The sequence below is a fragment of the Fusarium mangiferae genome, assembly GCF_900044065.1.
Source record: "Fusarium mangiferae strain MRC7560 genome assembly, contig: FMAN_scaffold005, whole genome shotgun sequence".
NCBI classification, from domain to species: domain Eukaryota; kingdom Fungi; phylum Ascomycota; class Sordariomycetes; order Hypocreales; family Nectriaceae; genus Fusarium; species Fusarium mangiferae.
In genome coordinates, this window is record NW_024573925.1 from 2,440,307 (window position 1) to 2,464,433 (window position 24,127).

The 24,127-nt window shown below is 49.2% G+C and overlaps 8 protein-coding genes across 8 annotated transcripts; 5 read left to right on the top strand and 3 right to left on the bottom strand.

The window, feature by feature from the left end:
* Positions 1–15: 15 nt before the first annotated feature.
* Positions 16–3,317, bottom strand: FMAN_07709 (putative HUPF1 protein; the record flags this gene model as incomplete). Its single annotated transcript, XM_041831366.1, has 2 exons — positions 16–2,980; positions 3,031–3,317. The coding sequence occupies 2 exons, from the start codon at positions 3,315–3,317 to the stop codon at positions 16–18; spliced, it is 3,252 nt and encodes a 1,083-aa protein (XP_041681936.1).
* Positions 3,318–3,968: 651 nt separating this feature from the next.
* On the top strand, positions 3,969–4,923 carry FMAN_07710 (putative IMP4 protein; the record flags this gene model as incomplete). The annotated part of the gene is made up of 2 exons (XM_041831367.1): positions 3,969–3,974; positions 4,033–4,923. 2 exons carry the CDS (start codon positions 3,969–3,971, stop codon positions 4,921–4,923), a joined length of 897 nt encoding a protein of 298 aa, XP_041681937.1.
* Positions 4,924–6,441: 1,518 nt separating this feature from the next.
* Positions 6,442–7,550, top strand: FMAN_07711 (uncharacterized protein; the record flags this gene model as incomplete). Its single annotated transcript, XM_041831368.1, has 3 exons — positions 6,442–6,516; positions 6,591–7,127; positions 7,203–7,550. 3 exons carry the CDS (start codon positions 6,442–6,444, stop codon positions 7,548–7,550), a joined length of 960 nt encoding a protein of 319 aa, XP_041681938.1.
* Positions 7,551–8,520: 970 nt separating this feature from the next.
* On the bottom strand, positions 8,521–10,569 carry FMAN_07712 (putative mitochondrial precursor protein import receptor tom70; the record flags this gene model as incomplete). Its single annotated transcript, XM_041831369.1, has 3 exons — positions 8,521–8,771; positions 8,824–10,252; positions 10,387–10,569. 3 exons carry the CDS (start codon positions 10,567–10,569, stop codon positions 8,521–8,523), a joined length of 1,863 nt encoding a protein of 620 aa, XP_041681939.1.
* Positions 10,570–11,730: 1,161 nt separating this feature from the next.
* On the top strand, positions 11,731–12,608 carry FMAN_07713 (uncharacterized protein; the record flags this gene model as incomplete). The annotated part of the gene is made up of 2 exons (XM_041831370.1): positions 11,731–12,437; positions 12,497–12,608. 2 exons carry the CDS (start codon positions 11,731–11,733, stop codon positions 12,606–12,608), a joined length of 819 nt encoding a protein of 272 aa, XP_041681940.1.
* Positions 12,609–13,958: 1,350 nt separating this feature from the next.
* Positions 13,959–16,153, top strand: FMAN_07714 (uncharacterized protein; the record flags this gene model as incomplete). Its single annotated transcript, XM_041831371.1, has 5 exons — positions 13,959–14,051; positions 14,108–14,380; positions 14,431–14,553; positions 14,612–15,256; positions 15,308–16,153. 5 exons carry the CDS (start codon positions 13,959–13,961, stop codon positions 16,151–16,153), a joined length of 1,980 nt encoding a protein of 659 aa, XP_041681941.1.
* Positions 16,154–16,528: 375 nt separating this feature from the next.
* Positions 16,529–18,001, bottom strand: FMAN_07715 (putative GTP-binding protein; the record flags this gene model as incomplete). Its single annotated transcript, XM_041831372.1, has 4 exons — positions 16,529–16,558; positions 16,612–17,650; positions 17,838–17,847; positions 17,908–18,001. 4 exons carry the CDS (start codon positions 17,999–18,001, stop codon positions 16,529–16,531), a joined length of 1,173 nt encoding a protein of 390 aa, XP_041681942.1.
* A 526-nt stretch (positions 18,002–18,527) lies between these two features.
* FMAN_07716 (uncharacterized protein) lies at positions 18,528–20,722 on the top strand (the record flags this gene model as incomplete). Its single annotated transcript, XM_041831373.1, has 4 exons — positions 18,528–18,905; positions 19,002–19,190; positions 19,311–20,192; positions 20,609–20,722. 4 exons carry the CDS (start codon positions 18,528–18,530, stop codon positions 20,720–20,722), a joined length of 1,563 nt encoding a protein of 520 aa, XP_041681943.1.
* Between the last annotated feature and the right edge of the window lie 3,405 nt (positions 20,723–24,127).

A 24,127-nucleotide genomic window follows, 5' to 3' on the forward strand; every position in this document is an offset into this window, starting at 1 on the left:
TGCTCATGTCGTCCTTCAGTCGTAGCCTCCTCCGATCTGACTATGGAATGCCGTGCTGACACTCTTCTCGTCATCGTCAAAGCGTCGCCCATAACCATTTCCAGGAACCATGCGTCCACTGCTCTCAACATACTGTTTAAGCCGATCACTTTGGCTATAGGAGACAGGCCGCATGCCCGTGACAGCGTCGTGAAGCCCCGCTCCAAGACTAACACCGCCCTGGCCAACCCCTTTACCCCCGATGACACTAGAAGATGCATCCGTATATTCGGAGTTGGCCACACTCTCACCTGCAATGCTTTCCGTAGCACGTCCACGGCTCTTCCCGCCTCGGCCCGGGGCAGTGACCCCAGGAAGTCCAGGCCATTGATCAGGAGTGAAGCTTGAGAACATGGGAGGGAAGGCGCTGCTAAGAGAGGCACCTCCAAATGCAGAGCCATGAACAGAGGACACATCGTCGGGGATGTAGGACACCATGGAGCCTGCATCAAAGTCTCGACCAGATGGAGCGGGGTTGAAGCGTCCTCCACTGGAATAGCTGCCGGCTCCGAACTGCGGTTGCTGATTCTTTTGACGATAGCTGACCTTGGGTCGGCTGAACTGGAGCAAGCATGCCTGCAGATTGGTCAACGGGCCTTCGACAAAACATTTACGATCCTTGAAGTGGACAAGAAGATTGTGCCAAAGCTCATGTTTAGACAAAACCTTGGGATTGCCCAGGATGACGAGGCCATACTTGGCTCGAGTCAAGGCCACGTTCAAGCGACGAGGGTCAGATAAAAACCCAATACCCTGATTGTCGTTGGATCGAACACAAGATAGAACAATAAAGTCCTTCTCACGGCCTTGGAATGCATCAACTGACGCGACCTCGACTTCCTTATAGTATTCCTTCTTGTAGGTTCCTGAGTTCTGCATCGTAGTCACAATGTAGCTTCGCTGGCCTTCATATGGAGTAATAACACCAATGTCAGCGGGCTTAACGCCGGCCTTAAAGAATCGTGTGACCGCCTTCTCAACATTGGATGCTTCCGTGCGGTTGAGATATGAAGTTCCGGAGGCAGAAATCTCCTCGTGGCCCAGGTTAGACCAGAACATCATGGGCATCTCTCCGACGGGCCAAGGGAAGTCGACGTCCTTTCGAAGGCGATTCTCATGAGTGACACCGTTCTGCAAACTACCGTCGTAGAACATGTTGGACGGGAACTCGGATAGACAGGGGTGCATTCGGTATTGGATGTTGAGCCGGATAGGCGACAATTTCAGGTTGACCAAGCGCTCGAAAAGCGATTGGTTAAGGCCAGCCTTGGCCGCCTTCTTGTTCATAATAACAGGGCCAAGCTGCTTGTGATCACCAACAAGGACGACCTGCTTACATCCAAGAACAAGAGGGATCATGCACTCAGGCTCCGCCGACTGAGTCGATTCATCAATCAGAACATTCCGGAACTTCATCTTCGAAAGACGAGGGTCGCCAGCTCCCACGCATGTGCAGCAGACGACGTCAGCGTTGTTGAGAATATCTCGTTCAGCTATCTTGGTAAGCTGTTTGTACTTCTTCTCATCCTGACTGGACAGCTCGCCAAGTTCGTTCTTCAACTGGGAAAGTTTGACAAGCTCGCTGTTGTGCTCTGACATTCGCACCTGCTCATGAAGCGCTAAGAAGCTGACAGACGATTCCACATCCTCGCGAGATTTGGCTGTGAGACGAACAACCTTGAGTCCTGTACGGTGAACACGCTCGCAGAGTTGGTCGACGGCGACGTTGGAGGGCGCACATACGAGGACCTGGTTCCCGCTCATCTTGGCTAAGTGGTAGATGATGGTAGCCGATGTGACAGTCTTGCCAGTTCCAGGAGGACCTTGAATCAAGCTCAGGGGCTTCTGAAGAACTGCCTTGATGGCGCCAACTTGACTTGGATTGAGATCAGGGAGACCAGGGGCAGACCACTTCTTAGGCAGGTTTGTCTTCATGACCTGTAGCTGGACCTCATGACCAAGCAATGTGTGGAAAATGTAGCCAGATACACTCATATCATCAACAGCAAATGTTTTCATAGCCAACTGCATGCGGTCATAGGAAGTCGCTTTCCAAACGTAGTCTGCTGAAAAGTTGTGGGATAAGTCAGTGGGCACAAGCTTTTCGTTTCCAGTCTTGCGCAGCTCCAGTGTGACCTCATCAGACTGGTTATTCGGGATCTTGATGACATAACCAACCCCTTCCCAAGGAGATCGCAGCTCGCCCTTGTAACGCAGGCGCATTTCATCACCAACAGCAAGCTTGACATCTCCGGATTCGATTTTGTGGAGATTGAAGCTGACTAGATGCTTATTGTTCAAACCGTAGTCCCAGCGTACGAGGAGCCCATCCTCTGATTGCGCTTCCTTTAGTTTCTTGTCGTAGTCGGATTCCATTTTGACCAAAGGTCCGAAAATGTTTTGGTAATGATAAGGATCGTCATAGTTTAGCAAGACAGGTTGAGGGTCGTCATCAATACTAGCTGCCTTCTCAAGATCAACAACTGTCGCTTTAGGCTCGATCTTCCACATCTCCTCCAATTTGGCAATCATATTGGGTGTAAGATGGCGGGCTCGGAGCTGTTCGGAGTCGGATGGGGTCGCGACAAGCCAAGGCAGAAAAGCTCGTTCTTCGATGAGGGGTTGCCATCGTGATGTATCCCAGTTCATGTCCTTGTTCGAGGTATTGGCCGCGCAAGGCTGTCGGCAGAGGAGGACGACAACAGTATCGGACTTTGCTGGAATGAAACCTAGGAGAAAGGCATTTTTGGTTCCGCAGTTATAGCATTCAAGTACAGTATCACCCAGCGTAGACTCAGGGTGGAGTTGAACCTCTTTATGGCGAGCTCGAACAAGATGATTCACGATGTGGGTCGAGGTGCCGTTGCCTCTCGCACTACAAAACCATTTGTTGCAGGTGAGACATTTGACAACACATCCTGGGGAGTGAATACCGCAATAACTAAAACCATGTCAGCCAGATCCAAACATGAAGGCCACAGATAAACCTACGCGCAGGCATGGGCTGGAAGTTCTTTCTCTTCATCCTGGCCCTTAAGTTTGAGTCCCGTCAGTCCGTCGATCGGGACACTGTTAAGACTATCATTGTCGTCTTCTTCAAAAGCCTCGGTCTGGTTATCATCATCATCGGCTCGGCGGCGGCCATTACGATCTCCATATTTGCCATAGAGTAAGCTCTCGTCAGGGTCGATCGTGGAAAGGTCATCGGCTCCAGCTTTGATGGCAGCAGCGGAGTCGGATATCAAATGATTCCCAACATGGGTGAAGGCGCCCTCCATGTTGGTGTTTTGTTTAAGTTGTTGGTGGCTCGTAGAGTTTTTCTGCACAACTTATCAGCAGCTGAATGCCCCGCGTCAGGGCAAAGTAAGGGTGGCGGTGACGCAGTGGGCGATGAAAAGATCCAATACGTTCCTCGGCAGCCAAGACAGCGAGCGCGACTTACCTAGAGCTGTTATTCTTCCGGGACGTATCCGTATGGGAGGCCCAGGGTGGCTCGGATCGGATAGTAAAAGTGTTTGGAAGTTGCAAGTCGCTGGTAAGGCTCACATCATCGCGGGAACGAATGCGCCGGTACAAAGAATGGCCAGGCGGCGAGGTATATTCTCGGAGTCAGGCGGGTTTGGCAAGTAGTAAGGATTGTCACAGAACGCACGTCACAAAGTTGGCGGCAAGAAATTAAGCCTTCTGTTGAACAATTACATCCAGGTGAACAGCTGGACCCTCTTTGCGAAGTGCAGTTGGTGGGACATTTTGCGCCCACGTGATAGGCGGTTTTCGTTATCAATAGATGTCCGCCTCGATAAGGAACTTTTTCTTGCGACTGACTTCTTGGGTGGTAGCGTATACCTACCTAGTATCTAACCTAGAAATTTTATACATGTTGCAAAAGCTCAAGCATCACTTTGCGAAAGCGAACAGACGCCAAAACAATGATTGTAGGTTCTAGTAGGAGTATCTTTTTTCTTTCTATGAATATTAACTTTGTTGGCATAGCGCAAACAAGCGCGCCAAAGGCGCGATTACCTCTATCGACGTGCCCTTCTTCTGCGGGACGCTGAGATCAGCGAGAAGCGAGCCAAATTGAGATCTTCTTTGGCTTCTGGCAAGCCTTTGGATCCTTCAATTGCCAACGACAAGTCACTTCGCAAAGACTACCAGTATGACGAATCACGACCTGATCTCACCACCAACGAGCAGCTCGACCTAGACGATGAGTACGCTCAGCTTTCAGGCATTGTCGATCCTCGCGTTCTTGTGACGACTTCACGAGATCCCTCGGCTAGACTATCAGCCTTCGCCAAGGAGATCAGACTTCTACTTCCCACTGCCGTGCGCCTCAATCGCGGAAACCTCATCCTGCCCGATCTAGTACGCTCCGCTCAGTCAGCTGGGCTCTCCGACGTCGTCCTTCTTCACGAACATCGAGGCACTCCAACTGCTTTGACATTGTCGCATTTTCCGCACGGTCCAACTGTCTCATTCTCTCTTCACAATGTCGTTTTACGCCACGATATTCCTGGAAGCGTTCGAGGAACAGTGAGCGAATCGTATCCTCACCTCATCTTCGATGGCTTTACAAGTCGCTTAGGTGAGCGTGTAGTGAAAGTACTGAAACACGTTTTTCCTCCTAGAGAAGCCATCACGAGCAAAAACAAGGTCGGCAACCGAGTCGTCACATTCAAGAACATCGAGGACAGTATTGAAGTCAGACATCATGTTTTCGTACGGACAGGATACGACAGCGTTGAGCTAGCTGAAGTCGGGCCACGGATGACAATGAGGGTATTCGAGATTCGAAGTGGCACGCTTGACAACAAGGATGGTGACGTCGAATGGCACCTCACGCAGTACACACGAACCGCCAAGAAGAAGAACTACTTATGAGAATGTCACACACTTCCCGTAAGCATGCGATCCTATCGGAGATGCCCTACCATGGTCACCTCCTGCCTGATCGAAACGAAACCGCTTCGAATCTCAAAGGCCTAGGCAGCCTCTGCACTACCGTTCATCATATGATCTGGATAACTTATCGAGCTGGAACATATCGTGAGCAGGGACGACGCATGGTTGCATAAAAACCGTGACACGATATTGGCGTTTTGGAGTTTTTCGATGCAAAATTATGAGGCGGTGGCCTTGAGAAGATGGCGACTGTGGTATTGGAAGAATTGACTTCGGCTACTACTAGTGGCAGATGTTTATTGGTTTATGGCGACCAGCGTCAGCACTGAGGTGAGAAAGATGATAAAAAAGACTCCAGGCAGCTGGGGTCAAGCTCGGTCTTGCGGAGGCGAGTTACCCTTGAAGCGAAACAGTTCTGTTTGTTGTCCCGCAGCAGTTTCAATTGGACTCATGTTGGCTATCTATCATCAAAACTATCTAGAACCAAACCAGTGCCTTGGCGCTGCGGATGGAACCTACCTTCGACGGCTTAGCCACCATTTGACCATATGGGAATGGGGGAAAATTCAGAACAAAACACTAGTAATTCTCCATAACACTGATTTTCCCTTCTGAGTTGTAAAAGGTATGGTAATGCTTCATCAATGTGTTGAGTGGCCCGGTTTATCATAGTCCTGTCCACCGATTTTTAGGTCCGGCGGACAAGGGAGATCAATGCTCAGCCTCAGTGGGCAGTTGGGGGGATTCGCATTCGCTGTTTGTATATGACCATAGCCTCAATGGCTGACGAGTAGTAATCGGTGGATGGCGCAGAGAGGGTCACCAACAAGACGAGAAACCCAAGCTGCCTACCAAGAGACCCTTGACTGGGTTTGTGTATTTCTGGAAACTTACCCATTGTCTCTTTTCCGTGCTTGGTTCGAATGAACACCCGCCACTTGCGTACGCAGGCATCTAACGATTCTAGGTAGATCCGATACTGCCGGGGTTCAATTTTAGGACCTTCATACATAAGCCGAATGAATTCCCTCTCGGTCAGCAATTGAAACCTGAGCTTGGATCATTCATTCTGCCAGATAGTAACGTCTAGTTGCCACATCAGCATTGATCAAGTTGGCGATCTCAATAAGCGAGGCTGTTTTTTGTTTACTCATTTCTCTCGAACCTGCTGAACCAAAAAAGATCAAGCTTTTCCAGACCCAAACACCTACCGGGGCACCTACGTCACGTTCGTATCCGTCCACTGAAGGACCCGTGCTCAAAATCCACCAAAACCGCAAAAAACCACAGGCGCCACTACGTCCTGGCGCTCGGCCCCGGCCCATATTGTCCAATCCACGTTGATCTTAAGGCCAAGACAAACTAAGGCTCGGTCGAGTAGCTTCATCTTATCATTTCTCACCACCAGCACCAGCCTTTTATTAGTGCTTTTTGCTCTTCTCATCATCACCATCCATCCCCCGCCATTGCTTCCTTGTTCGACTATAATTGATCACCATGTCCTACGATCAATACAATCAGAACCCTTACCAGCAGGGCTCGGCTCAGGATAACTCCTATGGCTATGGCCAGGTACGCGCAACCCTGTTATCCCCTGTTCCTCATAAACTGACCACAATCATACTGACCCGAATTCTTCCATGCAGGCCAATCCTTATGCGCAAGACGCGCCAGCCCATGGTAATGACCAATATGAAATGCAGGATTATTCGCAGCAGCCTACAGCTACTAGCACAAGTCTTTCTCAGCAAGAATTCTTGAACCGCGTGCAGAAACTCCGCGATGAAATCAAGGGTCTGACCAACGACGTCGACTACATCGGCCAGCTCCACCAACGCACCCTCAGCAGTACCGACGGGTCCGCCAACCATGACCTCGAGCAGTATGTTTCTCAGACCCAGATCCGAAACACCGCTATCAAGGACGGCATCAAGGGACTCGAGCGCGATCTCGCAAAGACCAATGACAACTCCCGTACCACAAAGAACACCCAGCTGCAGTCTCTCAAGACCTTCTTCAAGTCAGAGCTCGACAAATACCAGAGCATCGAGCGGGATTACCAGCAGCGCTATCGCGACCAGATTGCTCGTCAATACCGAATCGTCAACCCCGATGCTTCCGAGCAAGAGGTTCAGGAAGCCGCCAACGCCGACTGGGGCAACGAGGGTGTGTTCCAGACTGCTGTAAGTAACCCCCCCAAGCGACGACCAGCTAGCTACTTTCACAGACAGCATGGCTAATGCTAATGAAAAACTCAGCTGCGAACAAATCGTACCGGTCATGCAAGCTCCGTACTCGGGAATGTTCGCGCTCGTCACAGTGAACTTCAGCGCATTGAGCAGACTCTTTCCGAGCTTGCCATCCTCTACCAGGAGCTCGCCACCATTGTCGAGCAGCAAGAGCCGGTCATCCAGGCCGCTGAAACTAATGCGATCAACACCGTTGATCACATGGAGAAGGGCAACGAGCAAGTCGAGGTGGCCAAGAAGCACGCTGCCAACCGTCGCAAGCTTAAGTGGTGGTGTGCCCTCGTCGTCTTGCTCATCATCATCGCTATTGCTGTAGGCGTCGGTGTCGGTGTTTCTGTGGCCAACAACAACAAGTAAACGACTGGCTGATCATCTCCGACTTTATTGCCGCTGTTATGATGCTGATGCTCTGCTTGTTTTTGTTTCTCATTTATCCCTTCATAGATATCTCGACGACGCATTTGAGTTCCCGTTTTTCCGTTTTTACCCACATGACCAGAGGGTTTGACACGTCTTCAACCCGTATACCGCCTCCCGTATTTAATCATTCTTCTTCCCTTTAGCGCTGAGGCGTTAGGGGCCTTATTGTTGGGGTCAGGGAGGAGAGGGTGGATTCACCCTGACTATTAATGCGAAACCCGGGTTTATGTGAGCTTTTATCCTCATATGGTATTTTTGCTTTATTTTTGTCTGCTGGCCTTCCATCTTTTTTGCTTCTCTGTACGATTACGGAACCGTCTCCAATTACAAGAGGAGAGGTAGACAGATGGGAGGGGTATCGCCATTTTTGTATATATGTATCTTGAAACACGATCCAGAAAACGTCATGGAGTGCTTGAGGCTATTGGAGTAGAGATTCCATGGTATTAATGACATTGCCTTTGTAGGCTGTTCAATCATATCGGTCTACATAGTGATTTTGAGAACCAGATTCACAAACAAGTCATTGGACAGGGCGTGACGAAAAAAATACGACTCATTTTCTTCCTCCAAAGCACCGGTGCAACGATGTCCAAGCCTGCTGAGTACCTGCCCTGCGTCCATCCTCAAAAATTCCCGATATGCTTGAGAAAAAATATAAGAGAAGCACTTATTATATACAGGTACAGTTGGGTTCAGTTGTGTACATTATAGTTCCCAACTGCAGAGCATTGGACCTCACTTGCTGGTGAGGAAGCAGCTGGGTAAGCTCCCTCGGTGGACAGAGTGTGCTTATGTCCCGCGTCCCATCCTAAATCAACGCCATCCTTTTTCTCGTCTGCTCCTAATTCGTACACTTTACACGCCTCGGCCATTCATTGATTGGTGTTTATTTCTCGTACAACATTTATTGGGGACCCATACGAAGGCCACCGGGTCCAGCACCACCTGCCAACTTGGCTGCCAACTTTGGGTACTTCTCTGTGACTTGAACTTGTGTTCTGGTTGCCTCGGCATATGACAAGGCGTTGACAATCTCACCCTCAGTTCGAGCGAGCTCGGCCGCGCGCTCGAAATACTTGAGAGCAGCAGGGACGTTGTTCTGTTGAAGGAGAAGCTGAGCCATGGTAGCGACTGCGATATCGCACTCCGGGTCGACTAGGTTATTGTTAGGATAATATTTGGCTGCATTGTGTAGGAGAATACTTACTAATAAGGGCCTTCTGGCAAAGAGCCTCAGCTTCCTTAAAGTCTTGCTTCCACTGGAACAGAGCCAGAGCTTTGTTAATCAAGGGCAAGACGTTCATTGACATGGGCTTAGTCTGCTTTTCCATCTCCATAGCCGTGTCGAACTTCTCGACAGCTTCAGAGAAGTTACCCTGGTCGAGGAGCAATTCTCCATAGTAGTTGTAGACATCAGGTACCTTAGGGAAGTTCTTAATGCAGCGTCGGAAAGTAGCCATGGACGAAGCAATTGAGCCCATCTTGTACTGGGTGACACCGAGTTGAATATGGGAGAAGATGAAGTCCTTGTCAAGGTCGATCGATTTCTGGTAATCTTTCTGGGCATCGGCAAGGTCTCCTTTGATGAAATGGGCCTGAGCACGGTGGTAATAGACATCGGGGTCGTTCTTATCCTGCTCGAGAGCCTTGGCAAACTCAGCCTCGGCCTTCTCAGGCTCACCCAGCTCCAGGCTGATGCTGGCACGCTTGATATAGCTCTGTGTCATAGAGGGGTCGAGCTCGATGCTCTTGTCGAAATCCTGTGTTGCTTCGGCATGGTTGCCTAGCAAGGTCCGGAATGTACCCCTCATGTTATAAGCAAGCGCCTCGTGCTCACCCAGATCGCCGAGCTCTAGAGCCTTCTCGAAAGCCTGGCGAGCCTCTTCATAGCCATCGCCAGTCTTCTTCTCCAGAGCTTGGAGTCCAATCTGCACTTGTCCCTTACCAGTATCAGGGTCCAATTCTTCCGAGTCCTCAAGGCCTTCGGGGCGAGGCTTAGGGCGAAAGCTTTGAAGGTAGTTGCCGACAAAGATGGGGCTGGGCAGCTTAGGTGGTCGGGAAGCCATCATCTCCTTGGCCTTTTGCTCGGCGAAAGTCTTGAGAAGTCTCTCGACAGCCTGGGCCGTAGACTCGCTCTTGAAGTTGTCGATGATACATGAGGCCGTGAAATCGAGGAGGGCCTCGGAGTACTTCTTCTGGTGCTCGTAGGCAGTAGCACGGCGGTTGATGGCCTTTACGTACTCAGGATCCATGTTGATAGCGGCAGTGGTGTCCTCGATAACCTGGTCCCATTCGCTCATAGCGCTGTGGCAGGCTGCCCGGTTGGAGTAGAAGACAGGGTCGGCCTTGCAGAGAATGGCTTTAGAGTAGAGGTCGATGGCCTTGTTATATGACTTATCGCCATAGGCCTTGTTGCCAGCCTGTTTCAGCTTGGCGGCATACTCTTCACGCTGTTCTTGGGTGAGGCTAGAGACAGTTTCTTCATCGACCTCGGGCAGCTCGGGCTCGCTCTCGGCAGAAGCAGGCTTGGGTTGAGAGGGGCCACTTGAGGGCGCTTCTTTATCAGCTTTGCGATCGGCTTCCTTTCGCTTTCTCCTCTCCTTCTTGCTCAACTTTGGTGTTGTGTCTTTGCCGCTCTGCAGTTTTAAATTGCAAGTTAGTCAAGGTTTGTTCATTATTAGTGCAGTGATATCCATCCGATACAGAGCCGCAAGGTGCCCGCAAAAATATCCGACATCATCAAAATGGAGACAGTGGCAATGGCACATACGTTGTCATTGAGGTAGTAAATAACGCCGGCACCTGTCACAGCAATACCAACACCTGCAATGGTGTAGACGACGGTCTTGTTCTCAGAGGCCCAATGTGTTAACCGCTCCCAGAGGCCGGAGGAAGAGTCGACGGGTACGTAGGTTGGCTGGCCTGGAGCCATTGACGGAATTGGACCCGACATTGCGAAGTCTATGTGTTATTGAAGAGGATCGGCGTAGCGGGGGGCGAGAATAGAAGTGAAGCCGTCGATGCGGGATTGAAGGGAGTCGGGAAGCCGATGATGTATGGGCGCGGACCGGAAGCAGTATCACAGAACCAGAACCAGATCACAGTTGGTAGCTTCGGCGGGCTGGGCTGGGCACGCGCAGAAAAAGCTGACGGCTCTGTTTGAAATTTGGCGCGAACAGTGGAGGTTCGCGGGCCGGATCCACTGAAAGTTTTTCCGATCAGCACCAACTTTGGTGAATTTGGATATGGATGCCCAGACCTGAGTGAGAGGTAGTGACGCTATGTCTTTGGTGACGTCCTTCTACCTTACCCTCATGCCTGAGGCACTTGGACGACGGGCTGGTCTCGGTAGGTAGGTAGGTACCTACTACCTATAGACTCAGCTGGGTACTTCTTACATTATCCTTTGATGTGAACTACAAACTATTACCTTAGTACTTTTTTAGTTATAATAACCTGAGATTCATCATATAGAAGTCGGATATGTTTATAATCCCTGGCGGTTAACAGACTGACTCAATGGTTCTGTTCTTCGCACGACCCCTGTCGTGATTTTGATGGTTGGCGGTCTGCCGATTTCTGCGAATTATGAGGTGACATGTTGCGGGGATTCTTCCATAATTCGGCACTCTCCTACATGAGATCGATCTTGAAAGCCCTTTCACGATAAAAATGCAGGGGAATAATATACAAACCCATGCTTAGGTAGGCATGGATGAATGGACAATGCCTGGCTCTTGAATACAGGTCTTGTCAAAACAGTCACTTACCAAAACTTGGGATATGCAACATCCATATCATGATTGGCTCTGGGACATCAACAAAGCCTTGTGCCTACTTCCCCGGCTCAGCCCTGGAGAGAGCGGCTACTGCATCTAAAGGCAATCAATTCGACATCTCATCCATGGAGATGGGGAGATGTTGACAGCCACCAGAAACCTCGCTTGCTCTGCTGTGCTGTTTCTGTTTCTGTTCAAAACGGATTCCATATTACTAATTCTGCCCTACTTCCTTACCTCTAGGTCTAATGTTACAACTTTGGCCATGCAACCCAGCTCGCTTTCAAAACTTAAGTGTCATATCCGACTAACTCCAAAAACATGCACTGAGAAAAATGCCCGACGACTTCTCCATTTTCACCTCTATGAGGTACGACGCTAGACTTGCACAGCTGAAAAGTCGAGGATGCGCTGGCGAGGGCTGGAACTCTGAGAACAACTCCCCTCTGTACATGCTTGACTTTCATCGCGATCGGCTCCTCAAGGCAGCGACACATTGGGGCTGGCAGTCCGCAGCAGACCAAATATCCGGTGACGATGGGCTGTCATATCTGGCTCAACTCATTGCAAGCGCTGTAGGGCCATCTCATCCAACACCTTTGAAACTTAAAATAGTCGTGTCTCATCAAGGCGACATCAGAATCGAGCACTCCAGCACACCCGAGGTTCCCATACACAACCTCTTGCCAGCTCGGCTTCCAGACCCATTTCGTCCTTCGCTGGAAAGCGAACCACAGAAGGTTTCTGCCTATACGGTTCTCTTGGATCAGGCTTCAACGACGAGGTCCGAGTATACTCATTTTAAAACTACAAAGAGGGCCATGTACGACGCAGCCCGACAGCGTGCTGGCATTAGTTATGCAGACCCCGTAGAGGTCTTGATCGTAAGCCAAGACGACGGTTCTGTGATGGAAGGGACATTTACTACGCCATATTTCTGGAGGGCCGGCCGTTGGGTTACACCACCTGTTGCAACCCAGTTCAGCTGGGAGGAAGGGAATGGCGGCCAAGATGGAACCTCGAGACGTTGGGCATTGGAACGGTATGACCCCCCCTGTCAGTCAATGAACAACAAGAGTCTCGATGCTGATTCAAGAGCAGAGGACTCGCTTCAGAGCAAGTTATCGATTCCAAATCTTTGATCCATGGCGAAGAATGTTGGATTAGCAACGGTGTCAGAGGATTCATTCCGGCCACCATTCGGCTCTTTTGATTAGAGATTACCGTGTCAATATAATTGGATCCCCATTGATAGCCACCATACATCACGGCTTCGTATACGCTCGTCTGGTGGCAAGTTGGGTATGGATACAGTTTTGACCGTGAGTTGTCAACATTGTGTTGCAATGCTGCTTGAGCCGCAGACTGTTGAGTCAATCTACCATTGGTGTACCTTTACATTTTATGCACTCTATACGTCTAGTTGATCATCGGGTTTACAGCTCTTTGTGGTCAACTCTAGATGATAACTTGAACAAGCAATGTTGCATACCCCTGAAAAGCAGGCATACACTCGACCGTTACTTCATCAACATTATCATCTCCTCTCACAAACGGGCCTTTTGCTTAATCTATCGGGGCCTTCGAGTTCTTCTATTCGCATGCACTGCTGCTGTATAACTATATGCCCGTTTTCACCTGATCCGGGGAATTTATGGAGTGTGGAAGGATAACAGGAGAACAAAATTAGCTGTCGGCTCCTGAGAAAGGCAAGAAATTGCAATTCTCCTGCGGCCGGTATTGACCGTTACACTTAATCTAGACTTGTTGTATTACTACCAACCAAGGGCTGGTTGTGTACCTGTGTTGAAAACAGTACAGATCGAGTGGCCTCTAACTCGATTCAGAGTAACTACTTACGTTAGATGGCAACGAGATTACTGCTGTTCTTACTTCCAACCAAGATGCTACTATCGACTTATATTGATTCGGCATGCGGCAATTTGGTTCTTTATTGTTCTGTATAGGTAAGGTAGAGTAGTTCAGCAGCTGAACTTGTTAGAAGGCCAGACATAAAGCAAAAAGATTTATGGTGTAGGGTAACTCGAAGTTTAAGTGAAACTCGAAGGGAAACGCGTCGTCTAGGAAGCTTCCACATCCTTAGGTATACATTCACCTACCCCTCCACGCAGCCAAGGAAGCGACGCTAGAGTAACAGATTTAACTTATGTTCGACCGTGGTATCGACATAACCTGAAGTTACAGTGTCAGGGATGTTTATGCTGAGCACGCTTGACCTCTGCTGCCTTAGTTGTCGTTTTGGGGGTACACAAGCGCCGGTCACTTGGCGATCCTGGCCAGACAACTGCACAGGTGAGACAACCTCAAAGCTTCTGTTCGCGAAATCGCAGATAAAATGCCCAGACGGTACTTTGGGCGGTCTTTCGACCCGATCTCGCCACTTGGGAAGCAATCGATTCACATATCAATGTGTTGCCTAAACTCTTGTTTCAACGCTAATAAGGAAACCAGGCCATACTATTATAGTTGAAATGAGGCAATCCGCTGAAACATCACCATCTATCAGCTACACATACCAGAACACTATTGAGCGCGACTAGTAATGGCCTCCGGAACTCAAGAGTCAGCTATTGCCGAAGGCCGCCAACTGTATGGCGCCAAGCAATACAAACCCGCCCTCAAGCAATTCACCAAAGTACGAGGCCTATTGTGCACAGCTTGCCTGCCCAGTTACTGACTATTCGCACCAAGGCAATGCAACTCTGCGTTTGTACTCGACAAGAGAAACGGCCACGATGTAGCTGCAAAAACTTCGAAAAGGTTGCTTCTGAGGGCGGCTCTATCTTCCACGAGGCCATGTATACCTGTGCCTGCAGGGTGCGCAAGACGTTTAGCAAATGCGATAATAAGTTACACATACAAGCCCTTGACTACCGTGCCGCAACATTTGAAGAGATGAAGGAGCTTGAGAGGGCTCAAAAGGACGCCGAATGGATACTAGAACTTGCACCACGGCTTCCAGATGTTTGAACCTCCCCACCAAACACATTTCAACAGGATACTTACTTGTTCAGGGGTATTTACGATTGGGCAAAATATCGCGCCTCCAAAAGAAACATGAATTCGCATGGAAAGTATACACTGCCGGCATCGAAGTGGGAAATAAACACCGTCTTGCTGAATCGCCTAAGTTTCAGGTACGGAGCTGCTTGTTCATGCGAAAGTGAATGGATTTATTTACTGATCTGATGCTAGAAACTCCGAGCCGCAAGACAACCACTGCACATACGGTTCTATCGCAAAGACCCCTTAAGAAACCCGCAGGAGATTGTTCAGCGTATCTTCCACTACCTCGACTTCGGGTCTCTCGTCCGATGTACCGGTGTCTCCAAGGAATGGAGGCAGTACCTTACTAGTCATGGCAATGAGCGGCTGTGGCGTACCTTGTTCTTCAGAGAGAAACTTGCCCATGACCGGCCACCTGGCGTGAAGTCACTTAAGAAATTGATTGCCTTCTCCGGAAACGACGTCCGTCAGATCATTGTCGAGGACATATCTCGCTTCAGACTCACTCAGCAAAAGTTAGTTGCCCTATTACAAGGGTCAAAGAACCTTGAGCATCTTGAATTGAGGGGTTCTACTGAAGAAGACCTAAGTATACCGGAAGGAAAGGGTATACTTAAAAAGCTGAACCATATCATTCTGCAAGACATAATCATCACGAAGCCCCATATCATGGTATCGCTCCTACAACATGCCCATGAGAGCTTGCAAACTCTACACATTGACGGCTTACCCCAAATCGACTCATCAAACCAGGCCATCTTTCCACACTTACCTAACCTTCAGTACATGCGGCTTGAAGAGCCTCGAAGACCGAGTCCTTTCAGACTGCGTATGGTGAGTGATTTTATTCTCTTGAAAACTGAGCGCCTAACTGACTGGGTGTAGTGGCATCTGGCCTCAAAGACGCCACGCATGCAGCAACTATATCTGAAAGACGTTCAACTTTCTGGGGATCTTCCTGCAGATGCTAAGCTGGATGAATTTTGGCCAGAACTCAAAGCAGTTACAGTACATGGACCCAACGATTCTGACCTGAACACTGCACAAACAATCCAGCAAGTAACTTCGCTGCGTGGAGGCCACACACTGCAATACATTGATTTTGATTTTCGATGGAGACCTGATGATGAGGGGCCTCTTGGCTTGATCATGTTGTCCGAGATACTGAATCGAGAGCCCGAGATGCTGGCCACCGATGGGTATGACAAGAATTGCCAGTATTCAGATCTCCGGTCATTACGTCTCCGGCGAGCAATGGTACCGCCATTAAAACTGCAAAAGGTGCTTCGTGATACCCTCACTTCGCACAAACTCCATACTCTTGATCTTGCCTTTCCTCTCGATCCCCAAGGCGTCCTCGAAGGATCTGGCAGTACCAAACACATTCAAGATCATGCCTGGTTGCGCGGAGAGCCGGCTATCAGGTCTATCGGGCTTTCAGAATTCCGATTCCGCTCATATCCCAAAACCATCGACGAGATGTATTTGCCGAACTTTCTAGCCAGCTTCCCTAACCTCGAGATTCTTGAAATCAACTCGTCGCATTATGAGGCTCGCGAGTTGTGCATTATGATCGAAGCGATACTCAAGGTTACCCACATACAACGGATTTACCAGAAAACAGTTCATGGGGAATGGGGAGACAAACTTCGTAAAGTGACGGAGATGCACGGAGTAGAGCTTATATGGGGTGACAGGCCAAGGGAATGGCCACTGAAGATAGATGGTTAGTCCCAATTGCCCCCATTGAGGCATTGCATTTAGAATATAATTTTGTCTTCGCCATAAGAGATACACTCGCGGGGTTCATATGGAGGTGAAGACCTCGCATCGCAGGCTTGCGATTCATGGCTGTCGGCCCCTCAAGACTCTAGTATTGCACACAAGATAACATGAGACAAATCAAGTGACATGCTATCAATCAATTCTCTTTCCGAATGCGTTATATCGAGCATATCGTTTCCCCCTTCGATATCAGTCCAAAGACTTCTGTGTGGACGTTTCATACCCCGATCTAAGAACAACAATCCCAACGCCTGTCGTACAAATATGCATTCTGAAGACAGCAACGATAGTTAAAATATCTCAACCAACGATGTTTGTAGTTCAAGCTCTGCCGACCTTGAATGATAGAACCTGAATGTGCTCTGTTAGCATGGAGTTTGGGAAAATGGAAGATTGCAACATACGTCATTCTTGCCCACAGCGACAAAATCGTCTTCAGATACTCGGATATTTCCAGCCCCCTCGACAAAGGCGATAGGTGCATCTCCCATCACCTTGCGAGCCACGTCACCGACCGTGCTGCCTTTCTTAACAAGAACACAATCGCGGAAAACAAACTTGGAGTCTGAAGCACCAGAACTGAAGGTAGAAGTATTCCGGACGGGGAAAACGGGCACGAGACCAAGGATCTCAGCGGCCTTAGAAAGGACTTGAACGACACCGGTAGATCCAAAGCGGTAAAGTACCATGTCCTTGAGATTCTCGATTCGATTACGATTTTTCTCGTCGAGATCTTTGAGGCCACCGCCCGTCGGGTCGCCTTGCTCTATAAGATCCTCCTTGGTGTCAATGAATTCACTGCCTTCGATATACTTGATGTAGCCCTGTTTAGCCATCTTCCGCAAGAAAATTTCCGAGATGGCTGAACATAACACAATGGTATTAGGGTCCTGCTGCTTGGCGATTTTGGAGATGTTTTTATCAGCGTCTGGGTGATCGATTTTGTTGAGTGCGATGACCGTAGGAAACTTTTCATCAATGAAGGCATTGACGACCAGCTCTACGGTCTCATTAGACCAATCCTCTAGGGGTTCCTTGATGCCGCAGCGATCAAGAGCACGGTTCACAATGGTCGATGTCGCACCGTAACCGGAGAACTGCGCTTGCAGTGTTTCTGTAGCAGTTGCCTTGATAGCCTGGTGCCTTCGTCGGATAGATCCCCATCGTTGCATGAGATTGCCGAGAACCCAAGCTACGATTTCGCTTCGTAGCCAAGCAATGTCCACGGAAGGATCATAGCCTCTTGTCTCCTTTCCTTCAGCATCGACAGTACCCGAAGCATCGACAACATGAATCAGAGCATCAGCATGTCGTAAGTCATCGAGAAACTTGTTCCCCAGGCCTCGGCCCTCGTGAGCACCGGGGACGAGACCGGCGACGTCAAGAAGCTCAATAGGTACAGAACGACGGCCCTCGACGCAAGCTCCATAATTGGGTTTGCATCTATCTGATACGTTATACCGCGCACAAGCACACTCGATCTGAAGATAGCCGATTGCACGCTGGGGATCAATTGTGGTGAACCTAGAAAGGTCAGCTCTCGCAACAACCACGAGCTTTCAGGGCTACAGGCTCCGAGATGCAGAGCAACAGAGACAGACATGTAGTGTAAGACAAGGGTGAAGCATACGGGAAATTGCCTATTTCATTTCCGATCAGCGCCAAGTTCCAACAGCTTTGGCCAGGGTCTTTCTACCAACCAACTTTAGACGAAGCATCAGTTAAGCTGTTGAGCGTAGAGCTCTTACCAGCCGAGGGCTTTCCCACGAGGCCGATGAGGGGATCGCGAGGCATAACGAAGAAGCGTTTTGCTCAGTCCAAGGACTTAATAGAGGCTTGACTGAGGGCAATAAAGTCGCTAGATTCAGCCCTAATACAAAAAGACCAGGGTTTGCTTTCGTGGTTGGAGTCCAAGACAATATCTACTGACGTGCGACTTGTCTCTGACAAAATAACGGCAGAACACCGATGCAGTGATTGATCCTTATTTAGGTATGTTATCAAAAGGGCGCAAAGACTCTGCCGTTGATATGATACGAAGGCAATGAGTGTACGGAGCACGGATATGTGACTCCAGTTTCATCGTATGAAGGCTTCTCGGCGCAAAATTAGTTCTCGGCCAAAAGAGGCTGAAGTGGGTCTAGCTTTTGTGGTCGGTGGTAATAGCTCGGGTATGTCTATCTGAACCTTTTCCATTTGTCTCACGCTTAAGTTGTGGTAAGCATAGGTGGTAGTAACCGACATTCTCTTGTTCAAAAAGCCCGGGAGCCTTTGCGTTTTCCCACCTGATAGACCTATCTAGGGCTCACTCTTTCGGACCATGGTCTCAAAATCAACCTTACCAATCGACATTTTCCCAACCTGGGCACGCTTGAATGATGTGGAATTTACCAACGCCAAATTGCAAGAGACGGATGAAAAGGGAATTGGCTTAGTGGCTACCAACAACTTGACAGCAGGTGTAGAAACATGGGGACTTGAAGGAGCAGAGGACAAACCAGAGACAGAGGGCCAAGTTTGCAATTCAGATGGCGAAAAGGGCGAAAGAGCTAGGGTAGAGACTCATGGCCATGTCAACAACCACCCAAAAAAGATACTACAGGTTCCTCATGATTTGATCCTTTCAACCGCCTCCACCGAAGAGTATTCCAAGGTCGACCAAAACTTTCGGCAACTGCTTGACTCTGCAGGACATCAGGTATGTCACTAGACCAGGAGACATCTGTTCTCCAATACAGCAATAGCTCTAGTCTCGGAGCGTGCACTAACAACCGCTGACTGCTCCTCATCGAAGTCGACCCGGACAGATATTATGATATATCTCTTGGCACATTTAGTTCTCTCCCGTCGAGATACTTCGAGCCCCAGAGATCTTGTGCCAACACCATGGACAGAGTACCTGAAGTTTCTGCCTCGTGATATCCCAGTCCCAACAATGTGGTCGGAACTTGAGCGAGCTCTGCTCCGGGGCACTTCGCTAGAGGTATGTTTTCCCACAAACACACGAGCATAACTAGACCCGGGGGGTTGCGGAGCCGCAGGCTCTTTGCTAGAAGAGGGATTTCCCCGCAACGGAACAAAAGGGATTCTAACTACACTGTAGGCTGCACTGGACGCTAAGCTATCAGCTCTGAATAAGGAGTTTGATGAGCTCATTGAAAAATCATCAGCTCTCCCGTTTTGGAACTCGTTCTTTTGGGAAAGAGGAGCGGTGACTATTGGCGATTGGGTATTAGTTGACGCGTGGTACAGATCTCGGTGTCTGGAACTACCGAGATCTGGGCACGCGATGGTTCCTGTCCTTGACATGGCTAATCACTCGCACTCCCAAACTGCTTACTATGACGAAGACGAGGAAGACAACATTGTCTTACTCTCTCGGCCCGGTATGGAAATATCCATTGGAGACGAAGTGAATATATCCTACGGAGAAAAGTCACCCGCAGAAATGATTTTCAGCTATGGGTTCATTGACCGCGAGTCCACTGTAGAGGAACTGACTCTACCTTTGCAGTCTTTGGCCGATGATCCATTAGCAAAAGCGAAACTCCACATTTTTCGAGGGTCGCCGACTCTTAAGCTATCTCGATCAGATGGGGAAATAAGCTGGCAATGTCCCTTTGTCTACTTGATGTGTCTGAATGAGGAGGATGGGCTCGAGTTCAGGGTCCTCCAAGGAACAAACGGAGACCGGGAGCTAAGGCTTTTCTGGCAGGAAGAAGATGCCACGGCTCGAGCGAAGGATTTTGGAGATCTCATCAAGAACCACCCCCTCTGCCAGATCTTTAGGCTTCGAGCTGTTTCGGTCTTGCACGAGGTCGTAACCGACCATCTCATGCAGCTCTCTTCCGGGATTTCCCATGATGAACTTGAGCCATTGCTCCGGGCCGGACAGATCAGAGACGGCCGCCTTCAGCTGGCTCAAAAGCTCAGAGAAACCGAAGCCAGTGTCCTTGAAAGCGCTGTCATAGCTTTGGATGAACAGGTACGTACTTCAGTATTTCTTTTTCATTTCAGCACATCCATCCATGACCTATGATGTGGCAAAGAAGTCGACAAGCCGAGTGGCTCAGGGGACTACTGGTATGACTTGCCGCAGCTTGCCCTATACGCAGTGGTGTTATTTTTCGAATTCCCATGTTTCATGTATGCGGTCCCGGCCAAGCAGCACTTGGATCAAACACTTCCCCAGATTCCCCGTAAACTCCCCCAGGTCCTTGAATGTCAGGGAACGTTCTCCGCATTCTTGGCTTACTAGCCTGTACCTATGTCCCGAAACCTAGTTAGCAGGAGGTGCTCGGTCACACACCGAGCTTTCTTTACACTTCTCCGATACATCTGCTTGCACGATCCAAAATGAGTAAACGACTAACGAGGTGCGTCATCGGGACGGCGTTATAGAGGACCCATCTTTTTGCGGACGACCACGTGGTAGCATATCTCGGATCGATGGAAGTTTCCCAAGACAGGCAAGCGTTTCAACCAGCGACCAATGAAGAAGAGGATTTCAGTTGACCGAAGCACACCTTGCATTGGATTGGATGCTTGTCGGCTATTGTTGAGCATTGACATGCTGGGATTGTGGGGTAGCCGGCAATTGCTTCACCTGCTGTACGGAGTACATCCTTGCTTTTCTCTCTATGTAGCATGAATGGCACCCTGTGTGACGAAGCTATTGCGAAGCCATCACGTTGGCATTCGCGTCACTTTAGAGAATTCTCAGCTTCCTGTTCACCTATCGCATTGCTCTATCTCTTAGAAGAGTCATGGGGATTAGGCCATGGGCAAGTGTCTGGTAACCAGTATGTATGCAGCTCCCCAAGTATTCTCATTCCGCAACGTAGAATGCGATGTAGCGTCTTTCAACTTTCGGACCAACTAAACCTCGAGATGGCATCAACTGAGATTCGGGCAAATTCCGTTTGCAAAAGTCCATTGTTGGCTGAATCAATTAGAGCAGTACTGAGAATGGCATCCTCCTGCTACTTTCCTAGCCGACTATCTCTAGGATTCGCGAAGGCATCCGTAACACTTTTGTTCAAGGGATCCGCCTTGGGTACGGATTGCTAGCCAGAGAAACTAGTTGTGCCATACTTTTGAGGAGACAATAAGCCCCTGATGAATAGCCATTGATGCCAGATAAATCAGAACCCTCTTTCATTACTCTGCCTCGTAGAAGCAGAGGGGCCATAAACGTTTTGGGGAACCTTAACGCAACACAAAAGCCTTTCAATTCATGCGCCGCCGAGATTGTCGAGGAAAACTGCGTCTCTCTGTTTTATTGTGCGGGTCAAGAACAAGGCTCATCGAGATTGTCTATCCTAAAAAAGAAATGTACATCCTTTCGGTTTCCCCAGATGTTCGCCAGAGTTCAGATCCCGTTGAACATGATCTACCTCCCGGGCGGTTCTCGTGGAGAAACGCGGAGAAAATGATGCCACAACAGTCGTGTATTAGCCACACCTCTATCTCCTTTAAAGACACGCCATGTCGCCCAAATTCGCGACAACATCATCGCATATGCACTATGCTCCTTCGACAAATTGCACAAATTACTATACAAGCCCCTTATTTTTTTCCACTGCATAGCGAATGCAAACGGGACCCGGGGATGAATATATCACTTAGCAAGCTCCTAGTGCCCCAGAGAGATGGCGGCTGAATCGACGAGACTACAAAAACGGCGGATTGAGGGTAACTATGGGCATAGACGCGTTGTGGCACGAATATGTAGTTGAGTAGGTAGTTGAAGTCTTAGTCTAGTTACGGTATGTGCTGTATAAGATCAATGAGCCCGGTGTATAGAAAAATCATCCGTGTGACCAGTTGGGCTGGAGATAGAAGTGGTGACGGCAAGGTGTGAGCGACGTCTCGGTAGGTAAGAAATGCTTGAGTTTCTAGTCAGAAATTTCCCCTGATAATATTTTCCAGCTCTAACCTAGTAACGATCATTAAATGGGATCTAGACATTCCGATGACAGTCACAAAAGTATGAACAATATTCCCCTGATAATCTATTTGTCGTGTGTCGAAGAGGCGGCACTGTTCATGATGCCTGCAACGCAAGAAATCATAGAGAATAAGGCTGGGCGTCTATTCGTGCTTGGGTTTCGAGATTGATGGCATTGGCCCTTATCGAGGACCCCCAAAAAGAACTTCCCATCCACTAGAGATACCCGTCCGTAATTATATTTCAGTCACGGCTCGAGATAGTTTGGTGTTGTTGAGAAATGAAGCTTGTCTGCCAACAATCTCGCCGTTAGTTTCATGCCCCAAGCAAGACAGGTCCGTTGTGGGAAGGACGAAGGCTATCTAGCACCAGGGTACGCTACAATTAGCTGCGGATCAGTGATCTGCGACAACTAGGTCCCTAGTCAACGACTGCGGCTCCGAGGTGGGTCTTTTGCGGTTCCCCCAGGGCATGAGGCTTGAGGCTAAGCCTGCTAGAGAAGCGATCTCAGGGCTGACAGTGTTTGACATGCAAATCCAAGGCGTGGCCTGCTGATGGTTGTGCTTCGAGATCAACTGGAAGCTCGGGGCACATGGCAATAAGGCGGGTCAGGTGTGGGCAAAGGCGTCCGTTAATGAGGTTCGACTCAGCTCGTGTGAGCAACCCCCAAGCCAGCCGATGATCTCCTCTTCACCTAACACAGAGTTACACCAGAGGCGTCCACCGCGGTGAGTGTACTGTATACCGCAATTTCTTGGTATTTAGTTGGTCCCAGCTTTGCGGAGCTTTCAATTTGTTAACCTCCCCCTTACTTGGGTTCTCTTACCTGTGCCGCTGTTGTATTGTTCTAATATCTACATTTATGGGTCAGAATAGCTGGATCTGCGTATGCGTGTTTCTTAGCTGAGTCAGGAGCGTTACGAGAAAACGTGCGAACTAAAGAGGCTTAAGAGCTCGCCACATCTCTCATCCGGTTCACATCAGTTACCCCAGAGTTCCCCGGGGGGATGCTGGGATGGCCAGGCTTATAATGCTAGCACATACAGCATCATGACCAGTTCATCTCACGATCATATCTGGGGTTATCGTGGATCTTGGGTGAACTGAAGGGTCCATCCACGATCATCGTAAACATATGCCGTTGTGGCATCACCCTGTACACGATATGTCTCGTGAGATGCCCAGAGACCGGAGACATGATAGGGGTGCATGGGGTGGTTAATAAGTGCCTGTTTACTAGTCAAAACGGGAGCCGCTCTGCTTCTGCGGCTCCGTATGCCAGCAGCCAGTTGGCTTGGACCTATTTACAAAAATTGTCAACTCAACCAAGCTAGTGAGCGCTATGCCCCAGCACTAATATCAACCTCGTGGCTCAGCGGCATCGCAAAGGAGAAGCATTGGCCCGTAGTAAGCCATGCGTGTTAAAGAAACTATTACAGGCTTTGTTACCAACGGAGGCTGCGATGAGGTGAAGAAAAACTCCATGATCGAAAGGGATGTCGATACACCAGGAAGTGACTTGGAGAGTTGACCATGTTCCGTCGGAGCCACAGTCTGTAGGCCAAATGTATCAGAAGAGATAAATGGAATATGTTTACTAAAATTTAAATCGAGGTGCTGCCACAAAATACTCTACCTATATTCATCGCGGACAGAGAGTCAATGAAATGCCTGTTAATCTGGGGTAAAGGACCCAGACCATAGCAACTATAACTAATTGGACAAGAAGCGGCCAGTGCCGGGTGGGTGTGATGCCATGGGCTGTTGTGAACATGTTGGAGTGTTCTAGAGTTTTGCGAGTGGTGCCATTTTCTTCCCCCCAGCCAAGGGCCACCATTGGCTGAGCGAAGAATACCTGAAGCTGAGAATGACCTCTGTATCCAGTGTTCACTTGTTCAGGTCACATTTGGGGACTTCTCTTGACGGAGCTTCATTGATCTTTACTTTTTTTTTTTTAAATATTCGTCTCC